Source organism: Argiope bruennichi, chromosome X1, assembly GCF_947563725.1.
Source record: "Argiope bruennichi chromosome X1, qqArgBrue1.1, whole genome shotgun sequence".
Taxonomy (NCBI): domain Eukaryota; kingdom Metazoa; phylum Arthropoda; class Arachnida; order Araneae; family Araneidae; genus Argiope; species Argiope bruennichi.
Genome location: NC_079162.1, coordinates 14187374 through 14203104, shown reverse-complemented (window position 1 = coordinate 14203104; position 15731 = coordinate 14187374). Strand labels below are relative to the sequence as shown.

The 15731-nt window shown below is 31.4% G+C and overlaps 1 protein-coding gene across 5 annotated transcripts in view; it reads left to right on the top strand.

The window, feature by feature from the left end:
- Positions 1-8236, top strand: part of LOC129958537 (teneurin-m-like) — a 416933-nt gene extending 408697 nt beyond the window's left edge. For all 5 annotated transcript variants that reach the window (XM_056071080.1, XM_056071079.1, XM_056071076.1 and 2 more), the window contains 2 exons: positions 1799-3398; positions 6806-8236. In XM_056071080.1, coding sequence (XP_055927055.1) covers positions 1799-3398; positions 6806-7668 — 2463 coding nt within the window. In that variant the 3' untranslated portion in view covers positions 7669-8236. The remainder of the gene's footprint in view (positions 1-1798; positions 3399-6805) is intronic.
- The last annotated feature ends 7495 nt before the right edge of the window (positions 8237-15731 follow it).

Sequence of the window (15731 nt, the reverse complement as noted above, 5' to 3'; positions counted from 1 at the left end):
CAAATTTGTGTTTCAAATTTTTAGGGACAGCTACATGAGATGGTATACAAATTCAAGTTAAATCTTTATTATTGCTCATTTTCATTTACTACCAGTTGTTTTAATAACTTAAAAAGCTTATATTGTAAACGTCCACGTTAGTACTTAATTTTTTGCCGAAGAAATATGGCTAAAGGTAAATGGTTATCAGATCTTGAAAAAGGCCAAATAAAAGCTCATTACAACGAAAAAAAGTCTTTGAGAAATATTGCAGCCCTCATAAAATGTTCAAAACGTGCTGTGGAAAATTTTGTGAAGCAGTTAAATGGGAAATCAACTGCCATTCAAAAGCGAGGACCTAAGCCAAAGCTCGATTCACGTACCCGCAGGAGAATTATTCAGAAATGTGTAAATGGAAAATCATCAGTACGAAAAGTAACAAAAGAATTGAAACTGGGATGTTCTTACACTACTGTTTGGAGGTCAATCAAGCGAAATAAAAACATGAAATATGCGAAAAAGGCTTGCAAACCACCACTTGCCACACAACACAAATTACAACGTTTATCCTGGGCAAAGGAACACATGCATTTCAAAGATGAGTGGATAGAAGTCATGTTAAGCGACGAGAAGAAGCTTAATCTAGATGGGCCAGACAGTTGGAGATATCACTGGCATGATCTAAGAAAAGAACCAGAGATTTTCTCCAAAAGGCAAATGGGCGGTGGATCTGTTACGATTTGGGGAGCGTTTAGCTTCAATGGTACATGCGAACTGGCATTTGTGAATGAAAGAATGGATTCTAATCGATACCAAGAAATGTTACAAACACATTTACTTAATGCAGGACCTGAAATATGTGGTCCAAATTGGACTTTTCAACAGGATAATGCATGTATCCACAGCTCAAAATCAACAAAAAAGTGGGTTAGAGAAAACAATGTGAAAGTTATGGATTGGCCAGCCAGAAGCCCCGATCTAAACCTCATTGAAAATCTATGGGGTCTTTTGGTAAGAACAGTTTATGAAGGAGGGCGCCAATTTCATTCGAAAATGCAACTGCAACAAGCAATAATAGATGCTTGGTATTCTCTGGATCCAACACTTCTTCAGAACCTAATATATTCCATGCCAAACAAAGTATATGATGTCATCAGAAAAAATGGTGCTAATATTGAACGGTAAAAAAGTTTAATTTGAAGTTTTGAAGCTTTTATTTCCACTGTCCCTAAAAATTTGAAACACAAAATTTGTGCTACTCTTTTGTTTAGTTATTTCAAAGTTGAAATTTATTTGTTTAATCTAAATTACCTTACAATATTTATTTTTGTTATTTATCTAACTTGTTTCAGAAATAAATGTCAAATATTTATTATTTACGCTTTTATTTTCGTTTTTACTGGTGTCCCTAAAAAATTGAAACGCACCTTATCTATGAACTATTTTAATGTCATGTTTGTAACGATAAAATCATTTTTTTATGATTACATCGTGCACATCCTTCCTGATATGCTAGAATTTTGAAATTCTAATGTACAATTGTATATTATCGATAACAGTGCACTATTTTAATGTTTTTGGAAATAAAATATCAATTAATGGATTAATTTAATAAAATTTTTATTGCATGTGAGTGGCGACATGTAGGGAACTTGAAATAAAACTGATTGCAATTTTCCTAAATTTTTATATTAAAGAAATGAAAATGATTAAAATCAAAAGCATTCTACAGTATGGTAATAAAAGATTCTTTAGTGCAGTAAAAAATGCTTTTTTATTAAATTTGTGACTAAATTCCTTTATTTTTCTTTCCTTTTAGCCTAGTAAGCTTGTGCTGCCTAGTGGACGACGTTTCACTTCCCATTATGATTCGAATGGAGGGCTGAAGTTTGTGACGACTCCCAAAGGCACACGCCACTCTTTCTTAACTCTCATTTCGATTGGATTTTACAAATTTTTCTACATACCGCCCGGCAACATCGGTCCATTTGTCATCCATTTCAATGATTTAAAACTTCCAATTATGAAGATTTTTCCCGGAGATCAAGGTCGTATTCTTTACAGATACAATAATCAAAGTTTACTCAGCGCCATTGTTTTTGGGGGAGGAAAAATTGAGAAAAACTATAGTTCATCTGGATTTATATCTTCGGAGTCTTCAAGTACATTAGAAATTGACATCAGGAACGAATACACGTATGATGGTGCTTTACTTGTAACAGCCAAAACTCATTATGTGAGTCAGTTTCACCTGACAAATGCTATTGTTCATTATCAATATGACAAATTTTTTCGCATCAAAAGTATTTTATTTCGAATCGGGAGTCTTCAGTTATCTGCCATTGAGTACAGGTATAACTCGAAAACTGGAAGAAAAGAGCAAATTGGAGATTTCAAGTTATTCGAAAAAAGTTTTAATGAAACAGTATTATCTGATAGCACTGCTTCTATCAGCAGACAGTTTGATGCTTTGCATCGATTAAGAGAAGTGTCATTAACTATTATTGATAAAGAAGTTTTCCGAATCAATATCCAGTATGACAATCGAAATTTAGTGACCCAGTCCAAAATGTATATGACACATTTAGGAAAATCCAAAATTCGATTCCAGAATTTTTCATATGATGCTGATGGACAATTGATCGAAATGGATGGCAGAGATCACTGGAAATTTACCTATGACCAAAATGGGAATCTGGTCACGATGCAGTATATGGGAAATCGAATAGATATTCTTCACGATGTTGGCGATAGAATCGTTAGCTTTAGTGACACTCCTTACGTAGTCGATGGCCGTGGATTCGTTATTCAAAGAGGTGAAGAGAGCTTTGCTTATAACACGAAAGGGCAGCTGACAAAAGCTTCGAGGAATGGTCGATATGATGTAGAATATTATTACAACACACGAGGTATGATAGCTGTACGAAAAGACAATTTTGGTAATGTAACGCAGTTTTTTTATGCCGATTTATCCAATCCAGATAAAGTGACTCATATCTATAACAACAATGATGGCAAAACGACATCATTTCTTTATGATGACAGAGGATTTCTCCTTTTTATGCTGGTTAACAAAGAAACGTATTACATAGCAACAGATCACAATGGCAGTCCTTTACTTGTCTTTGACAGAAAAGGTGACAATGTAAAGGAAGTTCACAGAGGACCTTACGGGCATGTACTCTTTGATTCAAATCCACATTTCTATCTACCAATCGACTTCCAGGGAGGTATATTGGATCCTTTGACAGGGATGCTTCACTTTGGAGAAATGATTTATGATTCATTAGCAGGACAGTGGTTAACTCCAAAATGGGATGAAATTCTTTATCACATCACAAGCCCTCAGCATTTGCATCTTTATCGTTTCAATAAGAATGATCCTATTAATATTGACAAGAAAATAAAGAATAAATTGGGTGAGTATTTCACTTTATTAAAGTGTGATTAAAAAAATAAAGAACTATGAAATTAACTCATTTTTACAGCATAACTTTACTCGTGAAAATAAAAAGATTATAACCTGATATATATTATGCTTATGACTGATAAAATTCTTATCTTACATTTAATTACATCAAAAATTGTTTAAAAATAAAGTTTCATTTTGAAAAATATTTAAGGAATTACACTTACAATATGATAAATTAACAATCAATCGACGATTTTTTTCTAAACTATTATATCCCAGAAATCCGAATGGCAGATAATTATATCTTCTGTTTGCATGTGCAAGGATCCTTGATCTAATTAGTTACAACAAATGGCTACTGCTTAGATCTGCCTATAAGAAACCTTTTTTTTCAATATTTGTATTCCTCTCGAAAAGAAGGTAGATAAAAAAATACATTACCGACATACAGTCACAGACCTTACAAAGTATGAGATTTATATTGTTTAGTGAATTAAATCTCATTTGACTTTGAAAGATCATTTCCGAAGATGCTATTTCTTCATTAGATGCAACTGAAGGAATTGGTAAGACAACTAAGAAAACTCAAATAGCATTTCTTATTTATATAAAAGGTTTTCTCAACACACATAGAAGAAAGTGTGAGAAGATGAAAGAAATTCTTTGTTGGTTCATTTGAAAGCCAGTTGAAGCGTAAGTGCCGACTCACCAATAAAAAATGATTTTTCCATTCAAAGGGGAAATTCATTTTAGCCAATAACAAAGCAATTGTAACGAGGGTTTTAAAATGTGAATTAAAGATGAATTTGGACATGAGCAAAATGAGTCATTTGAGGAGAAAAATTCCCGGTTGTTCTATAGTTGAATGATGAAACAATATTCAAACTAAACTCGCACTGTTCAGTAACAATTAGAACAAGATATTTAGTTATCTAATTTAAGATACCATCGAAATATACGTACTCAAATATTAATTGCAAACTCTTTCGTAGTCAAATTACCAATTCGAAATGAAAACAACAGCCAAGTAAAATAATTAATAATTTGAAAAAGAAACGCTTATTATTTTTTTCAATTACACTATTTACAAAAGTATTTAGTTTTCAAATTACTTTTTGGAAATTATCTCACTCACGTGAACTCCTGATTTGGGTCCACTTTTAGTGTGCACACAGTTCTTGCTAATAATCCCAGGTTGTCCTATGACTCAATAATGAAATAATATTCAAACTAAACTTGCACTGTTCAGTAACAGTTAAAGTTAAATCTGAATTCAATATAAAAAAAAACCTTTTCGTTCTCTTTAATATCAAAATGTTGACTTGTAGCTGAATTAGAGTTTGAGAAGAAAGTCCATTTATCTTCAGGCCAAACCTGAAAAACCAGAAGCTTTCCATTGCTTTATTCAGCGATGCATATTTCCCAGTTCTTATAAAAATGAAGCGCTCAAATTAAACTATTTAATGTTTCTACCACAATAATAATGCCAATTAAAATCGTCGTCAATTTCAAAAAAAAAAAAAAAAAAAAAAAAAAGATCCACTACACTACTTGTGTAAAAATTGTATTTTCCTTTTTCATGCATTTAAAAATGTTAATAAGTTTGTGATCTTACAGATTGATAATTATCAAGAAAGTTGTTATTTTCATAAAGATTGAGAAAGAGTATGACCAATACATTTTCAAGAAATGAATTATCCATATCCGTTGTAACATAGAATAAACATATGCATTTTAACCCACAAGAATGCATGCCCTGTAAAGTACTCAATTTATGGGGAGTTTTAAGTTTGATTCAAGTGTGGTGAGCATCAACGTTGTTGCTTCACAGTCCTCAATTCTTTTTTTTTTCTTTAGGAATCTCTTTTTCGACCAATCAGGTCTTTGAGCGCCGCTGAGTGATTTTAGAAGGGAGTTCCCTAGGGATAAATTCCTAAGAATTAACCTTAAGTGACCTATAATTGGTTTTGAGTTGCTTCTCGGTCTTTTATCTAAGATCAAAGTAAGCTACTAATTAAAGAAAATGTAGATTTAAAAAAAAATCTAAAAGAGTATATGGAAGCTGAATCAAAACTTCTTTAAAAACAAAGTTTTATATATCTTTTCAAAAAAAGTAGATCTTTTTTCTTAAATTTATTAACAGTCTCTATTCGAAGTCTGCTTCAAAGAAATACCACGTTTTCTTTCTCTTGTCGAATTTTACATGAAAGAATTGATTGGAGACGTTCTGTTATCCAAATCAATTATTTGCCATCCATCTAATTAATAGCTTATCTCATAATAATCATTTACATCATGTTGTGCTTCTTAATCTGTAGTGGCCACAAAGTCCTCCAAGTCGAGAGTAATATCACTGGGGGTACTGGATCAGGGATGATCGTTCTCTGATTCAGGTCTAAATTACCATCTGTGGATGAGTGAATGAAATGCATGAAGTCCGCCCCGTGAAAAGGGTTGTGACGTGTGTGTAGCAAAGTCGTTCTCTTGGCCCTAGATAGCGCTACTCAAAAAACGAGAGGTGTGCAATTGGCTTAAACCACAAATGACTTCTTAAAAGTCAGTGGGCTTGTCTAGACAAGAGCCATTAAAAACAACAACAACGACGACGAAGGTAGACTATGTGAGAATCAGTATAGTAAAATAAATTAAAAAAAGATATCCAAATCATCTTTATTAATATCTGTGATTAAAAATCCTTTAAGATAAAACTTATTCTCGAAAAATTTCTCTCCATATATTTATAGCATGAATCACAAAGAATGACATGTGGATCACATCCCTACATAATATAAAATGATATTAGAATGCTTTAATTTCGGCGATGTCAGTTATTTGTGGGTATTTGATTTTTTAAAAACTCCGCGAATTTGTGTCGATTTAGTCTTTAAAAAATATTTCACATGGAATTAGCATTTAATAATCTGAAGTAGACACTCCCCAATATATTTAGAAGCATTCAATTTATTCTTGTTACCATTACATAATAATCCTCTTCTATGTAAACATTTATGAAGCAAGAAATCAACAGAATTCTCAATCACGTTGATAATTTTTCTCTTTGCATCTCTTTTCCATCTGAATCTTTTCTTTTTACATCTAGTTTTGAACCCTCCACATAATGCACTTCATTCCTAACAAACAGACTTCCTAGAACAGTATTGTAGCCAAAGATAATCAACTACCCTTTGTAAGGTGTTTTTGAACACGTCTTAAAAATAACAATAAAAGAATAATAAATTTTGCTTTTATTATAATTAGTTGCCTGTATTTGTTTTAAAAAACGATATAGAATAATTATAACAAAAAATAATTTACAGTTTCTGAATTTACTTCAATTATAAATCACAACTTTCTTTAAAAATCGGGAAAAAAAGTTTCATTTTCGTATTAAAGACTTTTTTTTCCTATTTCTAGATCTGACAGCATGGATTAAGAGCCAAGGAATAGACATCGACAGTTTAGACCTAGCTGCCAACTCTTTGTTCCATCGAATGCACGAGAAAGAAGCTATGCCATTATTTTTAGATATGCCGTCTGTACCCCTGGTTTCAGGATTTGCATGTGCAATTCGCCAGAAACTAGACAGTTTTGCTTCATTAACAAGTGTCGCAAAACCAAAAGTTAAGCGAGAGCAATTGTTTGAAACCATCCTTCCCAAAATCAGTACAATGAGCGTTCCATTCGGATCTGGCATCACAGTATCTCGGATCGGTGACCGAGCCCTAATTCGAGCTTCTAACGAAGCCGATAATATCCGAAGGGATGTTTACACTTCTGTTTTTAACAATTCTTATCTGCTAGATTTGCACTTAGTTATGCATGGGCAGGATGTATTCTATTTTGTGAAAGATAAAACTTGGAGAGTTGCTGATGATCTTAATCAACTCCAGCGGTTAGGAACAGCTATTAACACAACAGTCCATGAATCAAAACCAGAAGACCTCAAAGCAGATAATCATGTTGATGTTCGAGTTCATTCTGAGCATGCTATTTTGAACATCAGGTATGGAACTAATCCACACAAAGAGAGACAAAGACTTTTACGACATGCCAAAAAACATGCTGTTGGTCAACGGTGGACTCAGGAGCGGCAGATCATCCTCACTAGTCAAAGAGGGTCGCAGAAATGGACGGAGAAAGAAAAAGAACATATTCTTACCACTAGTTCGGTACCTGGATATAGAGGAGACTATTACCATGATATTGAGCTCTATCCTGAGTTGGCCGACGATCCTGCTAACGTTGTTTTTCACAAGTCTAATCAAAAACAAAGGTGACCATTCAATGCTAGCACTGACGAGGAGTTTCCAAATAACAGTCTCCAAACAATAAATGGCAGAGGAGACAAAAAATGAAATGCATCATTGGAAAAATCCTTATCAAGATTTGTATGTGTTGTTTAATATGTGCAATGCCCATCCCTTTCTAAATGGTAAGCACTGGTCATTATTTCTAACGAAAAACCGCAATGGGGAATGAATGCGATTTTACTACTTCTAAAAATTGACCAGGTATCTCTTAAATGTTACCCCATTCAATGAAAAATAATTCAACCTGATCGAATTCAAAGCATTTTTAATGTTTAATCCTCAAACTGAAGTACTCTTTTCTGCTTTGAACTATTATTTTTTAACTGTTTCCCAATGCTTTCAGTTTGGACTGATAGGAATTAAGCGTTGATAGTAAACTTAATGTTTCTGTAAACAGTGCATGGTAACGAACAAAAAAATATACTGTTATGCAAATCCGTTTACGTGATCTCAAATATGAATTCGGTTCCTCTGCCGAAAGACGATCCTTAATGTATCATCAATTGTTGAAAATAAAAATGTGTGTGATATCGTTTATGTTTACTAATTTATATCCTAGAGAACAGTGTTTGAATGTTTTGTGAAGCTTTCAAGTATGTGAGCAAAGAAATGAACTATGCATTATATAATTTTGTATAAAATCAAAAGAAAATTTTATTTAATCTTTTCAGAATATTTAAGAAATGCCAATGTTCAAATATTGAAAATGCTTTCAAGACTCATTTGATTTAAAATTTGCACTTATGAGTTGCTAAAGCATCTTGATAATGTATGTTCTTTTCCTTTCACTTAAGAAAATGAGAGCCATTGCCATGCTAAGCACATTCCAAAGAGTATTAGAATATGAAAAGCCAATTACGTGCTTTTTATTCCATAGAGTAAGCAAAAGAGCTTGTAATGCAACGTTTGTAGGCTTAACCTTTTGTAACAAAATTGAACTCAAATATGCAAAGGCTTTTAGTATGCCGAAAAGTAGAAGTAAAAACTGAGCTTGAATATTAAAGTCGATTAGAAAAGATTGTGTGTTTTAAAAGCGCGTCTTGACCCTAATATATTCCAATAATAGCCAAATGTACTCTTCCCATGGTTTTATACACAAATGGAACAATCATTCATTTTTTTATTCACACAATTGTTGTGAGTGATTCTTGCATTGTTCAGACCCATTTTTCGTGTTCAAACATGAGCTTTCTGTTCATATTTCTGTTCCGCACAAGCAAATCACTTTCATTAGTACAATCTTGATGTACCTATTAAGTGTTCCCTTCAAAAGGCAATTTCATCGTAACATTTGTTGAAAATTCTCATGCTGCACGAATTCCCTTTTCTTTTCTCAAAATTGATGAAAATTTATAGAAAAAAGAATAGAAGGCAAAAGAAAATAAATAGCAAAAGAATTAATTTCAAATTTAAATAATTCTGCGCATTTTGTTTAGTGAAAAATGATTTTTCTACATAACAATATCAGATGTCTTCATCTCAATCTAAAATCCAGTCAAGCAAATGCAATGTTTATTTTTCAAGTGAAATAAAGCAGAATGCAGTTCTTTCCAAATTCCCATATTAAGAGAAGTCAATCAGAACCATCCCAGAAATAAAGATGTGTTTTTCGTTGGTACGCGCACTTGAAGGATTGATACACAAAAATATCTATGAACAATGACTGATGTACATTACAATATATGTGAACGGCATGAAATTGCTTGGAAGTTAACATGCATTGTGTATTGTTGCTGTATGTAATAATAAAACAAAAAAATGTTAATTTCTTGTTATGTACTTATTTGTAGCTGGAAGAAATACCTCTAATTTAATTCGCATTCTAAAGCATAAGTAATTCATATTATTCAAAAATTTCATTTTTAGATAGTTCCTTTTCTTCTGTTATTTCTTTTTTAGTCTTTAATTTATTATTCATTATTATAAGCATTATGGAAGGAAGATATAAAAAAAAATTCTCAATTTCCTTGTCAAACAGCACTATTTAGAATGCGATAAATTGAATCAATTCTTGAAAACCCAGTTCTGAAAAGATTCAGTTGAATACTTAAAATTTCTTTGAACTCTACCAAGTGAAATAAAAACAAATCCTATTTCCTATTAAATTTCTTATATGTATGTTAATTTTTAATAAAAATGCATATTAAAAATAATTTAATTACTACTAGAATCTCATTAAATTAATGAATATTTGATATATTTTAGATATCATTATTGCCAAAAGTTATTATGTATCATTATTATCAAAAATAATTGTGCAAAATTAATTATTTAAAAATTGATTTATTTCAACCTTTTTCAACAAAAGAATTTTTAATTAAAAGAAGTTTAAAAAATCGAAATAATTAATATTTTATTATAAACAAATTAGTAAAAATATGCCAAAACTTTTTATACAATTTAAATGCTAATTAATTATAGGATTGAACATATTTAAAATTAAAATCTGTATTATTTAACAAAACTATAAAAAAAATCATATTTTATATTTCTCTCTCTCTCTCTTACTATATTTTGTACACTTTTATATTGTAACTTTCCTCAATTAATTTTATATATATTCTCTTAAAATATAATGGAAATCAATTATTTCTAATTCATCATATTTACTATCTATACCATTCAGAGAATTCAGACATTAGTGATTTGCTGACAATCTAGAATAATGTCTCAGTACCTTCGTTTCGTATAACTTCCTTCACCATTAGCATTTGCTACCATTAAGCATCTGTAAATTTTCAGCACTGTCATTACATTCGGCAAAGTTGATTTTTTCATAGTATCATATATTAATTTATTAAAATTCTTTGCAGGTGCTATTGTTTCTTCTGTTATTTCATGAAGTTGTGATATAAAGTATTTAAATTTAGATAATGACATTCCATTACCTAATTCATAATCAGTATCCTATGCATAATTTTCTTTGAATCTTTGAGCAGCTTTCTTAATAAGAACCTTAGTTCTTTTTGGAAAATTAACCAACTATTCACATATGGAATTAATTTTATTATGCAATTCCAACTCTACAACAGTTCTGAGTATAACATATCCAATACAGACAAATGTTGTTTTGGATATGTTTCAACGCCCAGTTTCTCCTTTCCTCTAAGTACAATGTATTCTGTACTACCGTCTTCGAAATGTTTTTTCCTTCCTTTTATATGTCTGCTTCATTGCTGTTTGGGGCATTAATTGTTTCATTGGCTTTCATTTGTAATTGCCAAGCATGTATAGTCTAACTTTAAAACGGTACCAGTTTTTGCCATTTTTCATTACATCACAGATCCTCCAGAAACAGAAAATATATTATTTATCTTTATATCGAGCACTTCGGTGCACGGTGTGTTGGAACTTTTAAAGACTTATAAAGACTAAATTATGAAGCAAAACGAACAAACAAAAAAAGAAGAAGAAAAATTACTTATTTTTATAAAGACTCCTCATCGGAACAATATAGAAATATTGAGATTATTACTTTAAGATTTGACTCGTCTTCTTACACGGATATGCAAAGCTCTACACCTATTAATTCAAAAAGATGAAAAAGTAAAATAGAACGGTTAAAATTAATTACATTTTTAATTACCAGAGGGAAACTAATATAAAAGTATCAACGTGATATTTTGACAGCAGTTTTAATATTGAAAAATTTGAACGATAGGTTTATAAATATAGGAAATGGCAAATTTTTAAAATATAGCTAATAACATCACCATTGAAAAACAAAATATTTCATATCGATTCAAGGTTATTATTATCGTATTAGCTATATATTCTCTAGTGAGTATTTTTTAAATATTTACTGGATGTTTAATATTGTAAAAAGAGAAAGATCTATCATGTATCAAGTGCATGCTTGATAAACGAATATTTAGGAGATTTATTCCAAAATCCCGATTATTATTTTAATTGCTGTCTGGAAAGAAAATAATTAATACAGCAAGATTAGCATAAGGTAATAAAATAATGAGAATAAATTTTATCGTCTCTTTCAAAGCAGGGTTATTTTGAACTCTTCAATTTTTAGTATTTTTTTTTTTTTTTTTTTCAACGTTTCGCAACTACTCTGGTCGAAAAAAATATTCATCATTCTTGAACAATGTTATCTAGAACCATTAGTAACAGATACTTGCTCAAGGGGAGCTAAGGCGATACCTCCGAAAGAGGAGGGGCTTCTGTGATGTAAAGACAAATAACCACGGACATAACTGTTATGTGGTTTAGCCTACTTCAACCCTCTTTTTCACAGATGTGGAGACGTTATCAAACGGAAAGGCCCGCAAAATACCCTGTGGCAAATGTGTCCGAGTAGAAGGAAGTAATTACTACAGATGCCTCAGAGGCTTACTGTCAATGCTTAAATACAGTTATTGAAATTTTATTTGCGTAGTGCTCACATTCTAATTATGAGAATGAATGTCCAGAAATGTCAGAATTATATATATCCTTTTAGCATTAAGAATACCTAAAAAGCAATAGACACACAACGATTAAAAAATCTATGTAATTTTTGAAAGATATTTAGCTTTTATTTTTAAAGATGTGATGTTCATGAAGCATTCAAAATATCTGATATTGACAAAAATCAAAAAGCCTATATTTTTAACAAAAAAAAAAAAAAAAAAAAAAAGAAAGAAAGAAAGAAAAATTATAAAAGTTCCCAAACATTTTTTTTTCGAGTAATGAAGTGTTTGTCTTAAATCATAAGATGGTGACAGTTCTTAATATTCCCTGTTTATTACGAAATATCACTGCTTTTGAAATTATTTTTCGATTTGATTTTTTCCTGGCATTTCCGCTCATGCTTATTTCACCCTACGTTTTGTTTGATTCCTTTCATTTTCATTCATTTCCTTTCTTTATTCTTTTCATTTTATTATGTAAGGAAGGCACTTTTGATAAAAACAAAATTATTTGCCGGTGGCTAAGCACACCGATAGAGAATTTCATCTCCCCCCCCCCTTTGGTTTCTAGGCGCCCTTCTTCTATACTTAAGTGGAAATGCACCATTGTGCACTTGACAAATTTCTGTTCTGAATAAATTTGTATTTCTGAAATAAAAATTTTCATCTAAATTTATGATTAGTCGCTCTAAATTTAAAAATATTCACATTTCTAAAAATTTTGTAGACAGAAATGTGAAACTTCGTGAGTGTATACATGAATGTAAGAAAAATGTTTTATTAACTGGCACTTTCACACTATGTGGGACATATAAAATTTTAATTTTTTTAACTTTGTTATTTAAACTGTCATAAAAACAAAAATATTACCATGCATTTTTCCATCTTATTCAATGAAGCATGTAATCTGAAGTGCATATCTAATTGCAATAGTTAAATAGTTAAGGAAACAAAAGCATGTTTTCTCTTTTTCTGACATACTCTGTATACATATGCATGGTTAGCAAGAAATAAGTTTCTCATTTCAGTGGACTTAAAATTACGTTCTATTGGTCTAAATAAGATAAAATTACAGAAGATGAGCTTGGCATTTATTAAAAAAAAAAAAATTAGCATAAAAATTCACCGCTAAGTATTGCTGTAAAACCCATAAAATATTTAATATGTTTTATAAAAGTTAAAAAAATATATTTAAAAAAAAGGGAAAATCTGCCCTTCTTCATGTTCACCAATATGCTGTAATCACAGAACCATATTTTTCCCAGCTAACAGAGGTAAGTTTGCCGGAAAATCACGAACATGGAGCCGAATGCTGTCCTTCAGATCTGGCTCAGATGTTAACCTTTGCCGGTAGATATTGTCCTTCAGGAAACCCCACAACCAAAAAGAGCAGGGGGTGAAATCCAACGAATGAAGAGGCCATGCTAAATGATGGCTGATCACTCGTGCATTCCTCAAGTGTTATCTTAGCAATCGCATTGCATCAATGTGAGGAAGTGCGCCATCCTGCATTAAAATAATATCCTGAAGACATTCAGGCTGTTCAAGTTGTGGTATTACAAAATCCTTCAGTATATTACAGTACTATTATCCTGTGACAAAACAGGTTGAGATTTCATTTGCAGTTATCTCTTCAAAAAAGTACAATCAATGATAAAGATAGGCTTAAAACCACACCAAATTATCACTTTTTCTTGATTCATGAGTTGTTCCTGAATAGGGTGAGAGTTTTTCGTTGCCCGAATTCTTCAACTGTGTCTTTTAACTTGCCTATTGAGGCAAGAGTGGCCTTCGTCACTCCACAGAATGTCCCGTGGTCAAGTGAAATCAGCCACCAATCCAACAAGGAACTGTTGTACAAAAAATTTTCTAAACTCTTAAAATCCATCCAGTAATTGGTACACAGACTTGATTTCGTAAGGATAAAAATGTAAAATTCGCCGTAAAATTTTTAGTACAGGGTAATATGGCTTATCAAATTAACGGTAAACAATTAGCACATTCGCACTACCATGCAGTGACTGACTACTGGCTTCAATCACTGCGGTAGCAGCATTTTAGAGCTAGAAGACGGGATTTGCTTTTGTCCGCTACCTTGAGGAATGCTAAGTTATCCAGTTGTTTCAAGTTCCTGTATCATCTTGCGTAGGGTATTGGATCTCTTCGTATCCGCTTCATACGACACAGTTCTTTTGTAGCTACAAAAGAGTTCTGCTAGTTCAACAATTTTACCAGTGGCCTTTTTTCTAGCAACGTAGGCATGATGTGCAGAGAAGTAATGAATGTTCATGCAGAATCCGCCCGCCTTCTGTTTATTCAAAGAATAATGCTAATATGCCAACACTGTAAATTATGCTTCATATTTTTAATATATGCAAATAAATGCAAATAAAAAATATAAAAATTATAATATAATATAATAAATACGTCATGGCGCCATCTATGGAGGAAATTCGATACTATTTTTTATTTAATACATCTCAATTATTTCATTTCTTTGATTGGCGCAGTATGGCCAAGAATGGCTTTTGCGCCACTAAAACCCAGCAACAACAATATTTCTTTGTAGTAGAAAACAAAATTGTCCAAATAACTCATTGTCTATCATTCTCTATCCCGGGAGGATTCAAAGTTAACTATATATTCACAAAAATTGGAATTCAAAAGTGTTCATTCGGAAAGAAATATTGAGATAGAGAGTGATGCTTCAAACGCAACATTCATCTACAAAATGTTTACACTCATATTTTAAATGTTGATTTTCTTGAGAAAAAGCTTTTTCAACTACAATCTGAGCTGTTATCGATTTAAGAAAAGATTCGACTGCTGTAAAAATATGGAATACTTCAAATCATAAATATTCTGAGTAATTAATCAGCGCAGACTTTTTACAAGTGTGAAATATTATTAGAATTTAAAATTATATAGATATAAAGTTATAACTATAATATTACAAATATCTTTTTTTTAATCCGAACAATATTTTGAAATCAATGCAAGCTTGCAACATATATGTTCCATCAAATTATAATTCATTATTAAAGGTAATTTACTTCTATTTTTAAAAAAATTAGGTTTTGAAAATAGATATGTTTTTTTCTAGTAAGATAAAGACGAGAAAAGTAATTAAATTATTATAATTAAAAGAAAAATTATTTCCTGACAAATCCGCTGTTCTTGTAGAATCTTCTTACTTAAAAAGGTCGAATAAGTATGAAGCCATCTCAAAATATCATGATTAGAAAAGATTTGTAGGTTCTTTCAATAATACCATAAAAATATTCAATTTTTCTTTTCAATGTGTGTGTGTGTGTGTGTGTGTTAAGAATTATTCCGAAAGAAGGCGCTGCGCCACCTCCCGTTTAAACGCCATTCTTAAGAATGTATCATTGAATATGTGTGTGTGCGTCAGTGATGATTCAATAAAACCATTACCAGAACTGCTGTTTCCTGTTCTTCCCTCGGTAGTTATTGAAGTGAATTTTGGTTTCGTATAACATAATTACAAACATTTTTTGGTGTCAGAAGTGGGGTGTATTCAGTGTGGTGTTTTTTCGGTTGTTTGCATTTGAGTTTTGAGCTTGTCGTGGTATAATTTCTTGTTTTAGTTTATGAATTTTAATGGTG